The sequence below is a fragment of the Pongo pygmaeus genome, chromosome 17 (genome assembly GCF_028885625.2).
Source record: "Pongo pygmaeus isolate AG05252 chromosome 17, NHGRI_mPonPyg2-v2.0_pri, whole genome shotgun sequence".
Taxonomy (NCBI): domain Eukaryota; kingdom Metazoa; phylum Chordata; class Mammalia; order Primates; family Hominidae; genus Pongo; species Pongo pygmaeus.
The window spans coordinates 72,048,566-72,072,001 of NC_072390.2; the positions used below are offsets into that span (position 1 = coordinate 72,048,566).

Genomic DNA, 23,436 nt, shown 5'->3' on the forward strand with positions numbered 1-23,436 from the left:
CAGCATTAAGGACTAGTGGCAAAAGGAGAACATCATGAACGAAAGACTACTATTGGCTGGTAATGGAAGTGTAAACATTACCTTAATGAATGAACTTGTCTAATAATATCATGTTATAAATATTTTAGCTCAAGTTCAGCATAAAGGGATGATTAAGGAAGGTTGAGGGAGTCCATAAACAGAGAAATAGATGGGGTCTTAGCAAAAGGATTTGACTGATGAAATTTTACAAAGTTGAGAAACGTAGATGAATAGAACTTACTGTTGTATAGAAGCTTCTTAAAGTCTCACCTTTTAACAGAATCTTTTTCCATCCTTGAACTGATTTGTCACCATGGACATTCCCATTTTCCTTAATGTTCAGTCTAGGGAGAATCTCACACCAGCACAATCCTCGGATGGGAAAGAAGCTCAGGTGGCTTCTTAAATTGAAGACTCCTTCTGCCTTCAGGCCATCTGAGATGGCTCTCCTGGGACCTAGCCCATGCAGGCTGCTGGGAAAATGGTTACCATGTTGGTCAGATCTTGTCTAAATCAAGCTCCGAAGACATATGCTTGGACATTTTTGGAAGCTCAGTGTATGAGAAATTGGCATCTAGGTCAGACTTTTCACCATACAGCCACAACATGGAGCTTAACTATTCTCACTTCCAGTGCTTTCTCACCTGATCCAGCTCCATTCTTCCCCATGATTGCAATGCACCCTCCCACCTCTGTCCTTGTTGTCTCAGTCATTCTATGCTTACAGACTCCCTGGTCATTGACCACCTTGGGTTGGGCTTCCAGTGATGCTAGTTCTGGTCTCTCTCCTGCTAACCAGAAGTTTTCTCTGTCTGCATTTGCCCCATATCCAGATGCCAGGCTTAGAGACTGAGGCTTTGGGAAAAGAACTGCTGAGGCAGTGGCAAGAGACCCAGCTGTGGGCTTGTGAAGGGAGGGAGGTTCTTTGTTCAACCATAGCCATCCCTTCTGCCTGTCTGTTGTTGCCTTTCTCTCCTTGGTTCTTTTCCAGCTCCTTAGACCCTAACCTTCGTGGCTCCCCCTGCATGGCTGTGTCACCCTGCTGGTTGACTTCATTCACTAGTTGGCAGCAGGTATGACCCACAGCCTCTCACTGGCTGGTCCCACTCTGTTTTAAGCTGATGTCTAACTTTAGAGCTTAGGCCTTTTCACGTTGCTTCTGAGCTATCCGATGGCCCAGCCCTGCTCTGGTGTGTATGTGGGGGGTGGAGGAACCTTTGTCTTCCTCCCCTTCAGGTTTCCATATGGTGGAGTGGTGCTGGGGTGAACTCTTAGTCTGCTCTCCACCTCCTTCAGGGTGTGTGGTGCAATCAGCTGGAGTCTGGATCTGCGAGGCCACAATTTCCAGAGGCAGGATCCTTCCGTGGAAACAGACAACATGGGCCCATATTTCTTGCTGTCCCCTAATCCTGCCTGGTCTCCATTACATTGTGCTTTCTCTTCAAATTCCCAGCATCTCCACCGAGGTTCACTCACATTTGGGTGGCAGGTAGGGTTGCCTGCAGGCTCTCCAGATGAACCTTCTCAGGGCCTCACACTTCGGGTTTAGTAGGAGATATTTTGATCATTTTTAGGCAAATTCGGTCTACTTATCAACTGGACAGAACCTGGGAGGGAAGGAAAACTAAAGAATAGGATCTCCACACTTCCAGGAGGTAGCAAGAATTAAGATGCCATTGATTGCTTCTCTGCCCTGTTACTAACTCCCTGAGCTTTGCTGGTTTAATTCATTCTAATAGCTTCCTGGCTGCAGCCCCCAGGAAAGTGACCTTCTGATTTATAAATTCTGGGCTGGGCACAGTGACTCACTCCTGTAATACCAGCACTTTGGGAGACCAAGGTGGGTGGATTGCTTGAGCTCAGGAGTTTGACACCAGCCTGGGCAACATAGCAAGACTTTGCCTCTGCAAAAGATACAAAAATTAGCTTGGCATGGTGGTCACCACACCTGTGGTCCCAGCTACTCTGGCAACTGAGGTGGGTGAATTGCTTGAATCCTGGAAGTCAAGTCTGCAGTGAGCTGTGGTCATGCCAGTGAACTCCAGCCTGGGTGATAGAGTGAAACCCTATCTCAGAAAACAAACAAACAAATAAACAAAACATAAATCCGACTTCCTTCCTAAGGAAGTCTTCGTGTACCCCTTTGGGCAAGGGACCTCTCTCAGGCCACATAGTGGACATGGGTGCTGCGTCCTCTTTTGCAATCACACAAGAGTAACCTCTTCCTCCCTTCCACCTGTCCACCCTTCCAGAGCAAAAGACACCGGCAAGTATCCATGTTCTTGTTCTGAGGGGCGTGCCATCAGGATTCTGCAATGCTGATTTCAGCATCATCCTGCTGGACTATGAAAATGTCTAGTGCTTTCTGGGCATTTTACCTACTTGGAGGATCAAGTGCATCAACCTGGGAAATCTTTGGCTGCCAGTGCCATTGGGCCACAGCCAGCCCTATGATGACCTTTCCCACTGCCTTCCTGCAGACACAAAGCAGGTCCCCAGAGATGGCTGTCAACTGCAGCAGCCACGACATAAAATCAGGTTCCGGTATTGCTGAAGAGCTTCACCTTGCCTTAATACAGCAGCCAGGGGAAGGTTTGCCAGGACCAGACAATGCCTTCCTCTTTGTCTCCCTTCTCAGCTCTGTCTTTCTGCCTGTTCTTGACTTTGTTCTTTGTTAGAAAGGTCCAGAGTGGCAGAGCAGTGGCTGCTGTTGTGCAAGGCATGTAATTTTGACCCCTTCTGCTCCTAAAAAAATCAATACTCCTTTTGAGCCTCTGTGAAGAGTGTTTTATAGCATCCCTCTGAGAAGCCCCGATCTGTAAAAGCTGGTATTATCTGATGACCCTTCTCATACTTACACAGTCTTTTTTTTCACAAAATGTTTCCAGAACCTCACCTTCCTCTATAGCTGAGACCCTACTGCACATGTCTGCTTTGTGACATGCAAGTATAGTACATCTTATCTGTCCAGTTTGGATAGAAAACTCCTCATTTACATACCTGAAGGCACTGGGGTGTAACAAAGGTCATTGGCTGACATGGGCACCCTCAGCGAGATGGGAGCCTGAAGTAGCACAGCCGTGTTAAACACAGGATAGGGAGTCAGCTGAGGGCTCTCTATGGAGTTGGAGAAAAATTCATTGGCTTGAGAATGTAACCTGTTGTTGGTTCCAGCCTTCACCAGTGTTGCCTCAAAGATAGAAAGCACCTCAGTTTGACCTTTCCTATTGTACATGTCACATCTCAAGAGGAGAAACAAGACATCACTGAATCGCAAAGTTCCAGAGCTCGAAGAGACTTCAGAGTTCACATAATGCAGATGTCGTGAACTGGTGACCAGATAGATGTATCCCCATGATGGACTTGTCTTTTTTGACCTTTGTAGTGTTTTGGATTGTTTCTTGGTTTATTTGTGTTAAGCTGAATTCATTGTCAATATTTTACATCAGGAGACTTCAAATAAGAATAAAGTTTGAGAGATTTTCTTTAAAAATTGGAAGCATCAGCAGCTCTGTTCCTAGTCTTCAGTAGGAATAGGTGAACAGTCTTTCACAGCTCTGGCAGCTCTGTTCTTATTCCTGAACAGTCTATCCAATGGCCTCGCTCACTTCTGGTGAAGGCTGAAGGCACCTGGGTTGGTAGTAGTCCCTCACCTAAAGTCAGCCCCTCCCCATTTTCCCATATGAAAACACAGGATCCTATTATAAAAGGTGAAGGTGAGTTCACTTCCCCAAGTCTCACAGGGACTAAGTGGCAGAGCTCTTGTGGATTTCTCTCTGGTTGTGGAGAACTATGTCTCATGTACCATATGGGTCTTCAGTGTGATTGTTGTTGTTTCCAAGAACATTGTTAGAGCTTTGTGATGAAGTGGCCTGTAGAGATGGCTTATTTTACTTCTGAAGTTGCCTCCAGACAGCTGGGGCAGTCAAGTCTCTGATTTCTGTTTGTTTCCTCCCAAATATTATTTTCTTAATACATTCAAAAAATAATATTAAGAGTTTCTTACCACTAGATCTATCCTGCAAGAAATGCTAAAGGGAGAAGTCTGTCCCTCAGATTGAAATGAAAAGAAGCTAGATGGCCAGGTGTGGTGGCTCAAACCTATCTCAGGCTTTGGAATGTGGAGGGGAAAGGATGGCTTGAGGCCAAGAGTCCGACACCAGCCTGGGCAACATAGAGAGACTCTGTCTCTACAAAAAATAAAATAAAAATTAGCGGGGTGTGGTGTTGTGCCTGTATAGTCCAGGCTACTCAGGAGGCTAAGGCAGGAGGATCATTTGAGCCCAGGAATTGAAGGCTGCAGTGAGTTATTATAGTGTCACTGCACTCCAGTCTGAGTGACTGACACCCTATCTCTAAAATAATAAAAAGAAGAAGCTAGACAGTAATTTGAAGCCATATATAGAAATACAAGTCTCCAGTAAGGGTAAATATATGAGCAATTATAAGGCTAGTATTATAAATTTGATATGTAAATTCACTTTACATTTTCTACATGATTTTAAAAAGTAATGCTAATGGAAACCAGATAAAATCACTACAGAAGAAAACCAATCACTCATAATTGCACTATTCAGGGAAAATTGCTGGAAGCAACTTATTGGGCTTACTGGTCATTTTAATATTTGATTGGGATCTTACTCTATACACTCATCAGTTCACTGCCTGTTTCACTCTACACTATATTGGAGATATTCTTCCATGTCACTATAGTCATTTTTACAGCAAACTTCTCTAATGCTGTTAAGGCTTCCACAGCATGGATGAGCCGCAGCTGATGGTTTTGTGTGTGGGGTGCTATCAGCTACACTGGGTGGAGGGTCCCATCTTGGGTAACATTGTGAAACTGCCTTCTTCCCTCTCTCACTCTGTAGCACCTGCCCCTAGGTCTCACTTTATATTGTAAGGCCTGAAATTTCTTTCACATGGTACCTTGACGTCTTTGAGCGTCACGCAGCCCCAGAGGCCTAACTGTGAATTCCTCTGCTTTTCCCAGATATGCCCCCATTTAGCAAAGAAAGGCTCCCAACAGCATAGTTCCTTCAATGGCTGGACTAACCGCACTCCACCTGGTCCTCAACCCAATGTGTTTCACGCCCCTCCCAGCCTGCAACATTATTCAAACAAGCCAATCCATGCCCCTGCAGGAGCCGGGGGCATCTCCGGCTCTTGTTACTATGAAGCTTGCCTCCCGCAGTCCCTGCCAGCTCACTCTTTTCTAGGGTGCAACCCCATGTGATCCTGCATGGGATGAGCTGTCTTCCTCCTCTGGGCTGTGAGTCTATGTGACAAATAAACTGCTATCAACCTCATCAGTCCAGTGTCGATGGTATGTGTGTTGGCCATCCCCAGAGCCCTAGGGCAGGAATCCCTCCTTCACCAATGAGGTAAAAAGGAGATAGACAAGATACTCTTGCTCTGCTCCACCCACTGTTAAGACGTGGCTTTAGACAAGGGTTGAAAGCTCATTCCTCCTAAGGTGAAGATTTAAAGAAGTTTAAACATTAGTTATTTTGTATGGTGGGTACATTTTAATAGGCGTCAGTATTTGGTTAAAGTTAGAAGAGCAGAGTTCTACTAGGGCGTAAGAAGGAGGAAAGAAGAGAAATCCCAACTCAGTGGTGCCCTGTGCCCCATGAATGTACTCCTTGGCTGCTGACTGTTGTCTACTTCAATCAGTGACTGTGTTCAGAAGCCGTGTGGCCCATTTCTGCCACTTGCTGAGTGTTTGGGGCAAGGAATCTCATATCTTTGAGCTTCACTCTACTTATCCCTCAAATAGTAAAACCAATACCTGGTCTTCCTATGCCATTGGTGCCCAATGTGCCTGGCATGCTCCTGGCACTGTGTCTGCCCTCTTCTCCTCTTCCCATCTGTCTCTCATTTTCTTGGCACCTGCCAGGCACCAGCCACATTGCCTCATTCAGTAAATATTTAAGCAACACTGACAGTGTGCCAGGGACTGTTCTAGGTACTTCACTTTCATTGAAGTATGCCTATAAACTTAAAACAACAACAACAGTAAATGAATTCTGATTTTTTTTTTCAACAGAAAGAAGGCAGCATTCTGAAGTAGAGAGAGTGTTGTGTTGCATTTCAGACAGACCCAGATTCCAGCCCTGATATTTAGTACTCAAGCAGTGCTAGGTGGATATGCAGCAGTGAGCAAAGCAAAGAGGAAGTATCCTTGGTTCCCACGCTCCCTAGCTTTGTGACCTTGGCCAGCATTTTAATCTCTCTCACCTTCAGCTGTCTCATCTGCACAATGGGCATATGAATACTTACTCTGAGGGGTAATTGTGAGGACTGTTGCTAATTCCGTGAGGTCTCTACTGACACTCCATGCCTGGTCAATAGTCCCTTCTGCCCCATTAGCCCCAAGAGATGTGACAGCACCTTACTTTGTGCCATGTGGCCCTATGGACACCTGTGCCTGCACTTGTTACATGAGTATTGCATTTGCCCCCATTAGGTTTCAAATCCAGACATTAGAACCCTGCATCTTTCTTTATGACTCCACACCTGACACTTAGTAGGCACTTTTGAATGTTTGTCGAAGGCCCCTGGTGCAATGGCTGTGGTTGTGAACAACTCGCACATTGGAATGAAGACATCCAAATCTGTGCCCTTTGCTAAAGCTGTAACTCTGGCTACCTGGCGGAGCCACCACTACTCAAAGGGGTTGGCCCAGAACTCAACTCTTGGCTATGCTTTTGGGCCATTCTTGAACCACCCCCAAAACTTGTCTCTTTCCTTTGTTTTATGTCAAATTTTCTACCCAAAGAAAAGTCACCATTTTCTTTAGTCTTAAGTCTTAATTCTGAATCTATCAACACCAAGGAGGTCCTAGTCTCTAAAGCTGTAAAATGTTTCCTACAGTTACATTGTTGTTATCTGGCAAAAAAGCCACAGCCAAACCCACCCTCAGGGATGGAAAATTGTTGCCACCATGAAGAATTATCCAAAAGAATACTCGATAAGCAATGAAAGAAATTCCAGAAGAGACATTAATATGTTTTGAACAACGGGATGTCAGAAAAAGAAAGTAATTTGAGAGAAAGTCTTTTCATTTAAATGAATAAAAAAAACCCAAACCCATTGCTTACAGTTCCCCTGTGCCCCGGAGAACAGAGGGAAGGAAGGAGTGAGCTCAAGGAGCAACAACACAAGAAGTGTCCAAAACAATAAGACCCACAGTGGCTTATGTGCCAACCATTCTCCCACACTTCCTGATTTGTGATTTCCTCCACTTATCAGTAGGAGGAGGAGCAACACTTCTTTTTTTTTTTTTTTTGAGATGGAGTCTTGCTTTGTTGCCCAGGTTAGAGTGCAGTGGTGCAATCTCAGCTCACTACAACCTCCGCCCCCCAGGTTCAAGCGATTCTCCTGCCTCAGCCTCCCAAGCAATTGGGATTACAGGCATGTGCCACCACGCCCAGCGAACTTTTTGTTTTTAGTAGAGATGGGGTTTCACTGTGTTAGCCAGGAAGGTCTCAATCTCCTGACCTCATGATCCGCCCGCCTCAGCCTCCCAAAGTGTTGGGATTACAGGCATGAGCCACTGTGCCTCGCCAGAGCAACCCTTCCTAGTGGTCTTGTTTGTGCCCCAAGATAATTGATAAAAATACCTCCTCCAACTAGACTTTTCCCAGGTGTAGTGGGAGTGGCCATCCAGGCAAGGCTGTGAATGTCCCTGGGCTGGGGCCATGGATACAGGAAAGAGGAGCCAGGATAGAAAATCATGAGCGGCCTCAGGGAGGCACCAGGGAGGAAGAGTTTACTTCCATGTGTGTGTCTCAGGATGGCACCAGGGAAGAAACAGGGGTTCTGTTGGACCACGAAAGCCTGGGAGCACTGGGAGGTGCCAATGGATCAGAGCTGGGAGGGAAATGGGGCCACTCCAAGCTGAGAGAGCAGGGCTAGTTACTTATCAACTAAATGGCTCAACTGAAAATGGGCATAAGCAAGACATAGTTTGTGGGCTATCCACTTAGAGCATTGTAAGTTCTAATTCAGTGTCACTCATTCTCCATGTGACCTTAGGATGTTGTTAAATCCCTCTGTACCTCAGTTTGCACATCTGTTAAAAGTGGAGGAATACATGACTTGTGTATCTCACCAGATTGTTCTGAGGATAGAATGATCTATTCCATTAGAAAAATTATTCATTCCTTCATCCATCCTTCATTCATTCCAACAATCATCTATTGGGCCCTCTAGGCTTCCATCAAGAGCAGGGGGTGGGGAAAGATGTGGATGTGAAATTTTATTCAGATTAAGAACTACAACCAGCTCTATTAGGAGAGAGAATTGGAGAATAATGACTAGAGACATCCGAGCATTAGCTTTGGAAATGCTCTCTTGGCCCCTAAACTGCTGGTAATTGTATCTTTTCTGTCCTTTCATTAACTGTTAAAAAGGTAAAATCTCAATATAGATAGAGGGGCATCTCTGGTAAGAAAGGCAGCCAGGAGCAGGAAAAAACTAGGCTCTAAGTTGGAGTGCTGAGGCAGTTCCTGGGGCACTACCCAACCCTCACCCGTAGCTGGCTTGCCTGCACTGCCCCTTCCTCTTGAGCAAACCCCAACCCTCCACTGGGAGATGGAAGAGCTTGGTGTCTCACTTCTCTGGGCAAAATGAAAGAATGCATGAGGCATGGACACACCTGACCTAGAGGTTGCGTCATCCCCTGAGAGACAGCTTAACTTACTTGATAAAGATCCCAGAAGGAAGCCTTCCAGCTTCCCTTATCCTGGTTGATATTGGTCAAAAGACCTAATTGCTTTGTCTGAGCTCACATCCTTCCCTTTTCTTGATTGATATTGGTTGAAAGATTTAATTGCTTTGTCTGAGCTCACACCCTTCCCTTCTCTTGGTTGATATTGGTCAAAAGGCCTAATTGCTTTGTCTGAGCTCACAACCCTCCACTTTTTACTGCGTTCTCGGGGGTCAGGACAGTTGCTAGGAGCCCCTAAAGGAAGATTAGGACGAGGTGAAAAGGTAAGGTCTAGGGCTGTGTTTACTCTCCCATGGCAACCTGTGTGACCTAGAGAATGAATGAGGAGGCAGCAGATAAGGTTAATCAGCACAACAAGCTCATTGCTTCACAGGGACACTGGTTACAATCCTAGTAAACCCCAATAATTTTTTTTTCAGATAAAGGAAAAAAATTGTGGAGTTTTTTACTATTGCATTCCCCCAGAAAATCAGGCTTTTCAGAAGATGGCTTGACCATTGTCTGTAAACATAATTAGTCTGGAGTCCCTGCCACACGGTAGTAAAGATGCCTTCGAGAAAAGCATGAGGGAGATTAAATGATTACATTAAGAGAGCAAATACATGTATGATAAAGTTTTATGAGCTCTTTTTCCAAGAAAGGGGCTCCATAAAAGCAATATTTTATTATCCTTGTTCCAAGGCTGAGGGAAATGTAGCCTCCCTTATTCAACTTGAGAGTTTGTGACTATATTTATCCATTCATGTGTATCTTTTAAAAACATTTTTTCAAGAAAATTCAGACAGCATCATATTGGTGTTATTAACATTGTTTAGTGCTGAATCTTTAAATATCTTGTTTTATCCTCTTCTGGGCAGTAGCTCAAAATTTCTCTCATAATATAGCAAAACTTTATTGTAGCAAAGCAGACATGAAAATATTAATATAATGTGATCCCTTGCTAAGATTATGAGAGTTCCTTCTTTGTAGGATTTTAAGAATAAGTTCATAGACTCTCAGGAACAGGCTAAAAGCTGACGGATAGGTTAATGGTGCTCTGAGCACACTGTTACCTTTTCTGTAAGCACAACTGTTAAGTAAAATAAGAATTTTTGTTCCAGATGCCCTACTAGTCCTTGAAGGTAGGGGTTTACAGCCCAAGACAGGCAGATAGCAGTAATGAGTAACATCATGCTGTTCTTATTATATAGCAAAACTAATGTAATGCAGGCCAATGTTTTACAGTAGGTAAAGGAAGCATGTACCTACATATAGTAGATGAAAATGAAATTAGGGGAGCCACACATTAGTACCAATCACCACTGGTCTTCCTGATCATTGAGAAAAACATCCCAAATAAAATGTTTCTGTTGTTATTTTTCTATAGATATAGGAGCTATATAGTTATAGAAATATAGTAGCCAGAAGACCACTGCTCTTCATTTCTAAAGAGTGTAAACTATTTCCAAAAGGCTCATTCATGGAGACATCATGGAAGTTCTGCTTAACTGTATTAGGCATCTATTGCTCCATAACAAATGACCCCAAAACTTAGTGACTTAAAACAACAATTAATATTTATTATCTCACACAGTTTCTTTGGGTCAGGAACTCAAGAGTGGCTTGTGGGCGGGTAGTTCTGGCTTATAATCTCCCATGAACTTGAATGACAGTTGGGACTGCAGTCATCTGAAGACTGGACTGGGGCTGGAGGATCTGCTTCCAAGATGGTGCACTCTTGTGACCAGCAAGCCCATGCTGGCTATTGGTGAGGTTCCTCAGTTCTTTACAACACTTGGATCTCCCTACTGGGCTGCTTGGGTTCCTCACAGCATAGCAGTTGGCTTCCTCCAGAGTTAGTGATCCAAGGGAGAGCAAGGAAGAAGCTGAAATGTCTTTTATGACCTATTCTCAGAAGTCATATGCCATCCTTTCTGAAATATCTTACTTAACAGTACAGGTCAGCCTTATGTGGGAAGGGACTACACAAAAATGGGAATACTAAAAGGCAAGAATCACTGGGAGCCATCTTGGAGGCTGGCCACCATATTAACTTACCTGAGTCTTCACCTTGTCTTCTACCCATGGTAGCAGTATTTTTCTAAATGTCTTTTTGTGTTTTCCTCAAGATGGTATTAATAAAAGGCATTTGGCAAAAACAAATACCTACCCTTACCTTACCCTTTCCACACACACATACACCAACACTACCAACAACAACCTTCCATGGTGAAAATAAACATGGTGTAAACTATGTTGGGAGATTTGCAATTCACTTGTGATAAAAGCTTTGGAGTACGCTAGTGAGGAGATGTGTTTGCACTCCCAGCATTTCTTAAACTCATTTTACATTGAATTCTTCTTCAAGCAATATAATGAAACACCATGACCATAAGGGCATAATTTGATAAAGGTCTTTCTGGGGTTGCTCCATGTTAGGGGCAATCTGTCTTTAAGTTTGGGAGCCTGCCCAAGGAGGTTTCTATGGCTCTGTGACATTTTTGTGGGAATTCCAGTGGGCTGGAGGGGACATCTGTGTTGGAAACCACCTGCTTCCCCCACCCGCCTAATAATTGCAGTTCTAGTACTAACCCTTCATTCCCAGAAATCATAAGACTTTAGGCAAAATCATCCAAAAATTAGTTGGGGATTATCCTATCACACATTTTGTTTTAGAAGAAGGGGTTTCTTCTTGAATGTCATATTCATTGCATTTCTCCTTAATAAAGAAAAGCGAACATGGTGGTAGCAGTCTTCCTGAAGTACCTTGGGTCTCAGGGAAGCAGAACAGCATCGTGGTCAAGCACACAGACGCTGGGGTCTGAGGCCTTCACTTCCCAATCCTGCTGTCGCATGCATAGCCTGAGTAAGCTTGGGCAAGTCCCTCTAACTTGTTTATGGCTAAGTTTCTTTTTCTGCAAAATGAAAATAAAACAATAAAACTTACCTCACAGAACTGTGAAGAGTATGTGAGCTGAAACTGATAAAGTCCTCATCCTATACAGGTGCTTTCCCATGGCAGAGTACTAGAGAGCACTAAACCATGAGTTCTCATGTAAGAGAGGAGGCAGACTAGAAAAGCTGGGGGTTCTGCCATCACCACAAAAAACTTACTAACTCTGAGTTGCCAGAATAATACAGAAGCAGGTGAGAAAGAGTCTTGACCAACAATAACTCAGGAAAAACTAAGAGATGGAAGAAGAATTCAGCAAAGAACCAGGAATTAGGAATGGGCCCATGAAAGGGTATGTGTGTGTCAGGAGCATGTTGGATGTCACGGGCACCAATTTTCCAGTGATTTTGTGACTTTATTGGTGCACAGGAATGGTGCAGCCCTATTATCGAATTGCAGAGTTAAAAGAAATGTCACAGATTAGCCAGCCTGAAGCTTCATTTGATAGTTAAAGGAACAGAAAACTACACCAAGGAAGCATGCCGCCAACAGCCCATGGACTGTTAGACATGAACCCAGGCTCCTGGTGCTGGGGCCTGGGTCATTTTTTTCAAATAAAACATGTCTTATGTGAATTTTAACAATCTCCTGCTAAGACAAAATTTTCCTGATAATACAGGCCCCATAGCTTTCTCTTGGATGGATGCTATGTTCTCTCTCTGACAAACCCAGATTCTAACAAGTATCACGGGTCAACTGTCACAGTCATTGAGTGTCAGAATAGCTTTCTACCAAGGGTGGGGTTAGAACTTCATAGTGGCCAAACTGTGAGGGAAACCTGGTTCTATGTGTTGTTACAATAACATGGATTTTTTTCTTTAATTAATTTCATTGAGGAATAATTTACACACATTAAAACACAGATTTTAATTGTACAGTTTGGTAAGTTTAGAGAAATGTATACTCCCAAGTAACCACCACCTCAGTCAAGAATTAGAATATTTCCATCACCCCAAAAAGTTCTCATGCCCCTTTGCCATCAGTCACCTCCTTCTTCCCCACATGCACACCCCCAGCAAACACTGATCTGATGTGACATTAAGTTTTCAGTCAACTGAAGTTGGAATAATCCTGGCTTGGCCCAAGCACTGCTCTGGTGCCCTGAGGAAGAAAGGGCAACTCTGTGATCTGCTTAGGAGACAGACGGAGGAAGCAGTAAAGTTGCAACGCCCCTTGTGTGTCAACTAAGACCCAAATGACAAGGGATGAGGTGATTTGACAAGTACGGAGGTCACTGCGGGCCAACACGGTCAGGGAGGTCTTGCAGGTCTAAGGAGGGTCTGTGGAAGGTGGCAGGTGTAGATGGCTTGGTGTGAGAAGGGAGGGACAAGCAGGAGGTCAGGCAGCCCAGCAGGGGACGAGGCAGCCAGGAGCTGACCTCCAACGTTCATTGCCCTTTCGTGAACTTGACAAGGAGTCCTTGGCTGGAGGCAGGTGCAGGATTCCTGCCGAGCAGCTGCAGGATGCGAGTGAAGTCTGGGATAGGAGGACCAGGTTGTTTCTATCATTATTGCATAATACAGCATATGTTGCATTAACATACATTATTTACTAAATAAATGCAGGTTTAAAAAAATGTCGGACTATGATCCTGCTGCCCTTTTGCTTTTGAAAATGGCCTTGGTGCCTCTCAGCCCTTGGCCAGCCCTCCTGGGCTTCAGGGAGCTTGAGAGTGTGAGCATTTGCCAAGCCTCTAATGACAGGAGCCCATTAGAGCACACGGCTGGATTCCTGGAACCACCCGTCAGATTAAGAAATGGAGTCGGAGAATTAGCTTGATGCATGCCCTGCCAAGGAGGGACCCGCGTCCTCATGGTGGTGGCTCCCTGGAGGTTGAAGCAGATGGGGAAGCTGTGTTCAGGTCATTACCACTGTGTCACCAACAGCAGGCGGGCTCTGAGCAGCCCTCCCCACCCCAGCCACTCCCATGCCAGGCAGTTCAATTCCTGTAGCCACCAGGGCCCATGCTGTCTGTAGCAAGGGGCATTACACAATGAAGAAAAGGAGGAGGGGGCAGGCATGTGAAATCATGAACAGAAATGAGAACCTACCCCATGCCAGGCACTGGACTAGAGGGAGGGTCGGATACCATTCCTGCCCTCAATGAGGGTGATGGAGGAGGAATGAAGCCAGTTAATATCCTATGGTAGGTGAGAAGTAGTAAGGGTCCTGTTATGGGCTAAATTTTTTCCTCTTCAAATTCATCTGTTGAAGTCCTAACCTCAGCACCTCAGAATATGGCCTTATTAGCAGATAGTCTTTATAAAGGTAATCAAGATAAAGGGAGGTCATTAGGGTGGACCCTAATCCAATATGACTGGTGACTTTATAAACAGAGGAAATCTGGACACAGTTAGGCATAGAAGGGAAATGACATGAAGAGACACGAGGAGAAGATGGCCCCCTACAAGCTGAGGAGAGAAGCCTGGGACAGATCCTCCCCTCACAGCCCTCAGAAAGAACCAACCCTGCCAACATCTTGATCTTGGACTTCCAGCCTCCAGAACTGTGTGACAATATATTTTTGTTATTTAAACCAGGGGTCCCCCTGGTACTGGTCTGTGGCCTGTTAGGAACCAGGCCGCACAGCAGGAGGTGAGTGGCAGGGGAGTGAGCATGACTGCCTGAGCTCCCCCTCCTGTCAGATCAGCGGTGACAATAGATTCTCACAAGAGCATGAACCGTATTGTGAACTGAGCATGTGAGGGATCTAGGCTGCATGCTCCTTGTGAGAATCTAATGCCTGATTATCTGTCACTGTCTCCCATCACCCCCAGATAGGACCGTCTAGTTGCAGGAAAACAAGCTCAGGGCTCCCACTGCTTCTACATTATTGTAACTTGCATAATTATTTCATTATATAGTACAATGTAATAATAGTAGAAATAAAATGCACAACAAATGCAATGTGCTTGAATCATCCTGAAACCACCTCCACCTGCCCTGCACCAGCCCGTGGAAAAATTGTCTTCCACGAAACTGGTCCCTGTTGCCACAGAGTTTGGGGACCACTGCTTTAAGCCCCCAGTCTGGTACTTTGCTACAGCAGCCCCAGGAAATGGGTATAGACCCGATGGGAGAACACCTGAAGGGCCCTTGAGCAGAATGAGGGGTCAAGGAAGGTTTCCTGGACTGAAGAATGTCTAGGCTGAGACCTGAATGAAAAACAGGAGGTTTCCAGTGGGGAGGGGAAGGGGTAGTGTCAGTGAAGAAGGAGGAATGGACTTCTGGGCAGAGGGCCTGGCCAATGGCCCTGCAGTTGGGGGGGCCCTTTGGGAACTGCAAGTCTGTGGGACTGGGGACAACACTGAGTCAGAAACCCAAAGGAGGGTGATATGGTTTGGATGATTGTCTCCTCCAAATCTCCTGTCGAATTGTGATCCCCAATGTTGGAGTGCAGCTCGGTGGGGGGCAAATGGGCCATGGGGGTGGATCCCTCATGAACGGTTTGGTGCCCTCTCTGTGGTATGAGTTCTCACTGTATGGTTTTAGTTTAAGAGAGCCTGGCACCTCCTGCTGTCTCTCCTGCTCCCTCTCTCACCAAGAGCCACGCCTGCTCCCCCTGCCTTCCCCCTTCCGGAAAATCTTCCTGAGAGCCCAGCAGATGACGGTGCTATGCTTCTGGAATAGCCTACAGAACCATGAGTCAAATAAACCTCTTTTCCTTATAAATTACCCAGTCTCAGGTATTCCTTTATAGCAACACAAAACGGACCAGTGCAGAGGGCATCAAATGTCAAGGGAAGGAAATAGGCCTGAGGGCGGGAATGTCCAATGCAAAACAGATTGCTCAGCATGGGTCTCTGGAAATTCTTGGAAATGCCCCTATCTTCTACTGGCAGCTTCCTCCCCAGATTCTCACTTCAGACAGCAAGGTTGTAAACCCAGGCCACTGGCCTTGTCTACACATTTGTCATTGTAGATCAAGAACAATTTTTTTTTTTTTCCTGTAGTGACTGATTTATGCGGGTCTCTTGGATCAGGCTAATTGTCAACAATGTGAGCTCCTCCTGCAAGACAGGGAGTGGGGTTATCAGCACACTGTGTTACCCACAGTTCTTCAGACTGAGAGCTGCAGATGATGCAATCCTATGTTGACTTGCTCCTGGCCCTGCGGGGCGGTTGGGCTCACCGGCCTACAGACAATGCACGATGACTGATTGCCTTTCGTCAGTAATCGACTTGACACGGAGCCAGCAAACTCCCAAAGTTAGATTAGGCGGTGAAGTAATTGGCTGAGGACTTTGGATTTTAGTTTACTAATGTCCAAACAATAGGGAAGCTTTCTGAATGGAAACAAGCCAAAATATTTGGCCTTCAAAATCCCTTCCGGGGGCATGGAGGTCTGCTGGTTAAGGGTGGGGCATGGGTTGAACAAAGCCAGTGCGTGAGATGTATCTCCATGAAAGTGCTGCTGCCTTGTTGGTGAAAAAACAAGAAAGGAAATGCACAAAAAGTGAAACATCGTAGGATGCTGAGAAGGCAACACAGCACTTGCTTGGCAAATGAGTGGAAGTAGAAGGCTGTTAAAACTCAGAGTTTTGGCCTGCAGTTTTTGTTTCTCAGGAAGTCACATGAGAATGAGCGATGAACTTTCTCAGGACCAATTTCTGGACAGTGGTTTCTGTTTTATCATTCAGAGAAAGGCAGGGACTATTCTCCAACGTTTTGTAGGCTGTCAGGAGGGAGGATAAATCTGAGACTGTCTTTAAATACTGGGTTTCAATTGCTTCCTTCCTTCCCAAGGCAGATATACAGTCTTCTGGTATGATTTAATGTCCAAGCTCAAGTGGCTGGTGTGCTTCTGCAGGATGGAGACAGCACTTTGCAATTATTTTTGTGTTCTCTACAGAGGACGAGGTTCAGCCCCCAGTAGGGGGACACTCAGGGCTGATGGTTCTGTTAGGAAGGGAAAGTGGGAGAGCATGGTCACTGCTGGCCTGACTCCCTACTGCTTCTGGAAGAGACCTTCCTGTAATCATCACCACCACCTTCATCATCACCACCATCATTGTTGTCTGCTGCTGCTGTTGTGCTAGAAGGGGTGGAGTGCAGCATTTGGTTGGGGGCAAATGGGCCATGGGGGTGGATCCCTCATGAACGGTTTGGTGCCCTCTCTGTGGTATGAGTTCTCACTGTATGGTTTTAGTTTAAAAGAGGCTGGCACCTCCTGCTGTCTCTCCTGCTCCGTCTCTCACCAAGAGCCACGCCTGCTCCCCCTGCCTTCCCCCTTCCGGAAAAGCTTCCTGAGAGCCCAGCAGATGACAGTGCTAATTACTTATGCTTTCTCCCCTCTTGGTTTTAGCCAAGTAAGGAGCTCAATGGGATCAAAGAGTCAATTATAGTACCCAAAGCATAGGGCTCTCTGGAAAACTGGGCAGCAAGATCTTCTGTGTGGCTCTCCAGTCTGAACACACACATCCAACCACATGCCTGCTAAAGAGAAGCAGACTTCCCTTGTGATTGGAGGTGGGAAAAGGAGGAGGGCAGTGAGCTCCAGAAGAAGCCAGGCAGGTCTAAGAGAACCAGCAAGACCTGTCCATGTTCCACTCAAGGATTCTGCTCTTGGCAAATGTGGCCTGGTGGATTTGCCTGGTTCTCCCTGATCTCCCCAAGCAGATAAGTCACTCTTCCTCTGGCTGGAGCAGCACATGATGGGGGAAGTTGGGGGAGAGACTGGAAATGTGTATCCCGATACTGGTCCCTTCTGGACATGGCACAAGGTGGAAATGTAAGCAGTGGAGTCATAAGCATGTCACTTTAATAACTATGATGTTTGTGATCACCTCCTAGGTGCCTGGTAGTTTGATGAGGATAGTACAGTCTATACCTGATTAATTTAAGGTAGTTTTGCTTGCTGATGAGGGCCCAGAAACCATGGTTTTACAGTTCCTCTAAATTGTCACTGGCTCCCTAAGTCAAGCTTTCGGCTAGCAAAAGGCTTTTGTTCTTGTACAGTTATCAGCAGGGGCTAGGACTGGCCACAGGCTGAGTCTGCCCTGGGTAGTAGAGGTCAGGAGCTGGGAAAAGAGAGGAATTGTCTCTAGTTTAGTCTTCCATGGCTCTGGCCAATGAGATTGGTTCAAGGATAAGGACTGATCCAAGGTAGACCAAGAGATATGATCTTGAGACTTCTGTTGGAATTTCTCTTTCTCAGAACTAGCAGCTCTCCTGTCAGTGGCAGGTGCTGACTATGGGTGATGCACACCTGCAGCTGCTCGGAGAGCCCTGTTAAGACATCCAGCCTGGGAGGAGAGCCAGTCAGGAGGAAACCAGAGGTCAAGTTCTGATCATTGTGTTCCAGTACCTGGATCCCACTATGCCTAAGCCAGAGAGACCTTTGGGTCTTTAAGTGATCCCATATATCTACCCTCCTTTTTTAAGCTGGGTTTCTGTTGTGTGCAATGAAAAGACTTGGCTAATGCATTTGTGGATCTTTCCAATGGAATAAACAGTGTTTAGATCATTGATTGTAGAAATAAAGCAGGAAACATACACACATAGTGAGATAAGAGGATTCTCCGAGCCTCTGTGAGCAAAAGTAGCCCACTCCCACCTTCAAGCAGAACTGGAACCTCTGAGGTTCCAGTATATTTACTTTTTTGAATTTTAGGATTAACTCCAGGAGTGGTAGCTGAAGCTGTCAGCAGCCAGGAACATTTCAGTTTGAATTGATTAGTCCAGTTTTTTCCTTTATCAGAAGTGGAGAGAAGTGGGCTGGAAAGGAGTGAATATGCAGAAAGTGCTTTGGTATTTGGGGAGGAGCTAAGAAAGGTATAGGTGATGTGGTCAAGGTGACTGGGGAGGAAACAGAACACAGAGCGTTAGGATGGGGGTGGAGGGGACACTAAAGATGTAGGAAGAGATGAAGGTAGAAAACACCAAAAGTTTTACCTGTAGAGATGTCACAAGAAGTATAGCAAAGACAAAGTCTTCCTGGGTCATAAAGGCAAGGGTCATCCCTACCCTTCAACAATACTGGTCTAGGTGCCTACGTAATACATGAGGAAAATTGATACTGATAAAGACTATTGACTGTTTCCTGCCAGGTAATATTCAGAACATCGTCTCTCCTAGGCATCTGTACTTGTATGTTAGAAGCTATGATATGAGATTATTGACAGAGTCTGTAATATTTTCTTGGTGAAATATACAATCTCTGAGTTATGCTAAGGATCACAGAACACTGGTATCTACATTTCAGAGTCTGACACTAGCATGATTGCGGGTGTGGGACTAGTGGGTGGGAAGATGGTGTGATCTGTGTGATTGTGGGTGGGTGTGGTGGGGGAATGGATGCGGTCTGAGTTAGATGGCATGTGCCTGTGTGTATCTGTGTGTGTAGTTGCGGTGGGAGGCACTGGTTTGAATCAGCATGGGGCTTGCCTTGTCCGACAGGCAGCTGTCAGCCAAGGGGCATTTCCAGTTGTAATTGAGAAATGGCAGTGTGCTATCTCTCCCGGAGCGGGATGATAGTAATTAATTGTTCATTGATCCCTGCAGGTCAGCTAGAGGTCAGGGAAGTTACTCCAGTGGTCTTATAGTTTGCCAGGCAACTGGGAGCAGTGGTTTGAAACCTCGGTGAGAGGTGAGAACTGTCCTGTGCCCTAAACCCTGATCCAAGGTGATGGGATAATTATGGTAACTTAATGTTTATGATTACAAATAATACACAAGTCAGCTGTTCAGAAAAACCATGCCAGCACACTATTTAAGACTTCGGGAGGAGGTGGAGAAAAGGTGTTTGACAGTGAACATTTTTCAGCACAGAATGGAACACTGCAATATGATCGTTATTATCATCACTTTCAAAAGCTTAGGTAAGTGTCCCTCTGTAGGTGAGGCTGTGATTGGAGAACCCCGTAGATCTCATCTTGGATCCACATAGGTGACTGCATTCTAAGAGAACTCCTGCACAATCTGAAGGGCTCATGCACAGTGAGGGGATAAACGAAGACTCAGTTCAGGCTCCAGCACTTCTGCAAAGTCTTCTTCCATCTGCCACATTCTCCCAGCCTTCAGTGTTCTCCAACACATGACAGGGACACCCTCCTTTCGTCTATGCAGTCTTTATTCTGCAAATATTAATGGTGCCTCTCTTTAGTTCCAGGCACCATGCTAGGTGTGCATGTTGCATCTAAGTTCCCATGGAGCTTGTGTATGTCCTGAATGGTTTTCTCTGTCAACATCTCCCCTCTCCAACTAGATTGTAAGCTTTTCAAAGGCTGGCCATGTTGCCTGTCTTAAACAACAGCCACAGCAAACATTTATTGAGTGTTAGACTTGGCTGGGCACGTGGAAAGCTCTATAAAGCTTAGCACAGGGCCACATCGACTAGTCCCTCAATAAATATTGATTAATTAAAAAAAAATGGAACTGAATTGTCGAGCTGATCATGGGGATGGTGAGGAGCGTAGGTGGGGGGTTGCTGTGGTGAAGTCTTGGTAGGTTCACTGTCTCCTGTGGGATAAGATTCAGAATAATGTCCCTCTGAGGCATCTGTACTTGTATGTCAGAAGCTATGGGGTGAGGTTATTGACAGAGTCTGTTGTGTAAACTTTCTTTGTGAAATATACTATCTTTAAGTTATGTTAGGGCTTATAGAACAATCTGGTGTCTACATTTCAGGGGCATTTTAATTCAGGGAAGTGAATGTTGGGGTGAAATCAGGGATCTGCTTCTCTTTTGAAATATTGATAGAAGGTTCTTTCTGTGCACCTGCACTTCTCTATTGGATGGCGCTGGATGGGTTGCCTTTTGTGGCTCTTGGTTGCAATACAGTTCTCTTATTGAAATGACCTCCCTCTGACTGACGCCTCCGCCCTAGGCTCATCAATGGCTACCAAAGCCAATGGACACCTTGTGGAACATAGTGTGGCATTTCACCCATGGCCTTCATGAAATGTGCCCTTTTGCAGTCTATGATCCAAGGCTCTTGGAGTTTTCCCTCCATCTTTTTAGTGTTGTTCTCAGTCCCCCTCATGGGCTCTCCAGGTGTTCCTCTATCTCTTCTAAGTTCTCCACTGTAATTGCCACCTATAGTCCCTATCTTCAGTGAGATAGATGTCTCTCCCCAGTCGCAAGTCCTTGTTTCTTTGGACTTCATAGGCAGATGTCTGCACCTGAATAACCCATACCCATCTTAAACTAGTAAATAAAAATGAAATGCATAATCATGTCTCCCTCTCCCATCCTCACCTCTATACCTGTTCTCCATTTAGTAAATGGCACCTCCATACACCTGCCCAAGTCAGAAGCCTGGGGGTCATCCTTGACCCTCTCCTTTCCCTCGCCCCTCACCCAGTTGTTCTCCAATCCCTGGGATGAGTCTATCTCCTAAATATCTCTTGTATTCCTGTTACCTTCTTCACCTGCCAGGCCACCAAGATCATTCACTCCTCGCCATCTCCTTCTTAGGGCATTGAAATGGTTGTTGAAATTGTCCCCCTGTTTCCCGCTTGCCCACTGCCATTTGTTTCCCACCTCCCTCTTAGAGATCTTTTAAGAAATGCAGATTACGGTTCCCGCCCCACAATGCAAAGGTCAACGGTGACGCCATCTGGAGCGCGCTTGGAATCCAGCAGGCGGTTGCTGCGGCGTCTTCCACAACCTCCGCGGTCTGGAGCTGGCCTCCCCCGCCGCCGCCCCTACCACCACCCCGCCGCCATCACCACCACCGTCACCTCTGCCGCTGCCTCCTTGGGGCCCTCCTCCTTCACCGCCCCCTTAGCCACCTCTACACATTCTAGGCCTTCTGTCCTGGAGAAGAAGCTATAATCGGTCTCCCTGTGGGTCCGGTGCGCAGCCATGGCGGACGGCGGCGGCGGCAGCTGCGGTGCGGGCCAGGCCTCGGCCGGAGCAGTCACGGGCGCGACCCGGGCCAGCGGGGGCGGCGGCCCCATCAACCCGGCCTCGTTGCCCCCTGGCGACCCTCAGCTCATCGCTGTCATCGTGGGGCAGCTCAAGAGCCGGGGCCTTTTTGACAGCTTCCGCCGGGACTGCAAGGCTGACGCGGACACCAAGCCAGCTTACCAAAACCTGAGCCAGAAAGCAGATAATTTTGTGTCGACACATCTGGACAAGCAGGAATGGAATCCTCCAACGAACGAAAACCAACTGCGCTATGGTCTGAGGCAGAGTGTGGTTCAGTCAGGGAGGTCAGAAGCTGGAGTGGACAGGATTGGTTCTCAGGTGGTGGATCCAAAACTAAACCACATCTTCAGGCCACAAATAGAACAAATAATTCATGAATTCCTGGTGGCCCAGAAAGAAGCAGCTGTGCCAGCACTCCCTCCAGAGCCGGAAGGCCAGGACCCTCCAGCTCCGTCTCAGGACACTTCCTAAGAATATGCCTGACAGCTTTTGAAAGCGCTATTTAATTTTTGGTGAAGAAATGGATTCGGTTACATAAGAGTGCAGTTTCAGACTGAAGATAGGCCAAGTTCATCAGTGAGCTCAAGATTTCCACCTCGACCATCAGCAGTGACCAGATTGAAAGGGAAGCAAGTTCGGCAGAGAGAAAGTTGACCGTGTCGCCCCCTGCATTGCGCTGCCATTTGGCCAGCCTTTCCAAGGGCATGACACCAAGCACACACTACAGAGAGGGAAACACTACCGCGACCCAGGATTGTCCTGAAACAGACATCTATACTTGAACATGGAGACTGCACATGGATTTTAGGGTTTGTGCTCTGGGATAAACGAAAGCTAGAGAGAGAACATAACCAATCCCAAAGACAATTTCAAAGAACAATGACCGTAAAGGTTAACTGGGAGGAATATTTGACAGTACTTATTTGATATTGTCTCTCAGAGTTGCAAACTAGATTGTACACAACATCAGTGTCAGATAGCTTTAAAGTTGTGACCTTCTTGTACATGAATCTTCTAGCCAGTTTCCTTTCCTTTGTAAGAGATAACAAAGCATGAAACCCTAGAATGAGTGAGAAGTTCAGACATTAGGTATAAGGAAACTCATTTGCAGACTCTCTGTCCAAGGCTGCTTCCTGTCTTTCAGGGGCTAGTGAGTCTTGGGTGTGTTTATTATTCTCACATTTGTGTTTTATTTGAAAAGTGGATGATCAATAAATGGCTTATCTTTCAACAGCAACAACAAAAAAGAAATGCAGATTTACATCCTTGTCCTCTTTAAGCTCCGTCAGTTTTCTGATATTTCTAGAAGGTCAGACACCTGGCATGGTTTATGAGGCCCGTAATAATGGGGCCCCTGGTCACCTCTGCTGCCCCATACACTGTCATTTCTCATATGACAACCATGCCCATGACTATCCTGGACACCCTGTGTTCCCTCTGCTCACTGTGAAGGGAATGCCCTCAACCACTCCTACCCTCCTTTAAGACTCAGCTCCTGAGGAGACACACATCATGCCCAGCCCCCATCTAAGCAGGAGTGACAGACTCCTTCCTCTGTGCTCCCATAGATCTCATAAGGGATGACCACACTTACTATAGTAGCTAGGTCTGACGAAGCACTTGCTCTATTGCTGTACGGCCAGAAGTGTACTGAACGCTTAACTTTGCTTACCTTAGTAAGTCCTCATGATCTAATTGAAGAAATCCTGTCTTTATTCCCATTTGTATTCCCATTTATAAATGTAGAAACCAAAGCTCAGACACTGCCTAAGTGGTGGGGCTGGGGCTGAGCCTGTGTTGAGCACAAAGCCCTCACTTTTAACCCTTTTAACCATGCTTTTAGCCACACCACCTCACCACAGTGAACTGTCTT

At 46.0% G+C, this 23,436-nt stretch overlaps 1 protein-coding gene across 1 annotated transcript; it reads left to right on the plus strand.

Annotated features, from left to right (window-relative positions):
* Positions 1-21,258: 21,258 nt before the first annotated feature.
* BOD1L2 (biorientation of chromosomes in cell division 1 like 2) lies at positions 21,259-22,814 on the plus strand. The gene has a single exon (XM_054461352.2). It carries the CDS (start codon positions 21,498-21,500, stop codon positions 22,032-22,034), a length of 537 nt encoding a protein of 178 aa, XP_054317327.1. The 5' UTR covers positions 21,259-21,497; the 3' UTR covers positions 22,035-22,814.
* Positions 22,815-23,436: the final 622 nt, after the last annotated feature.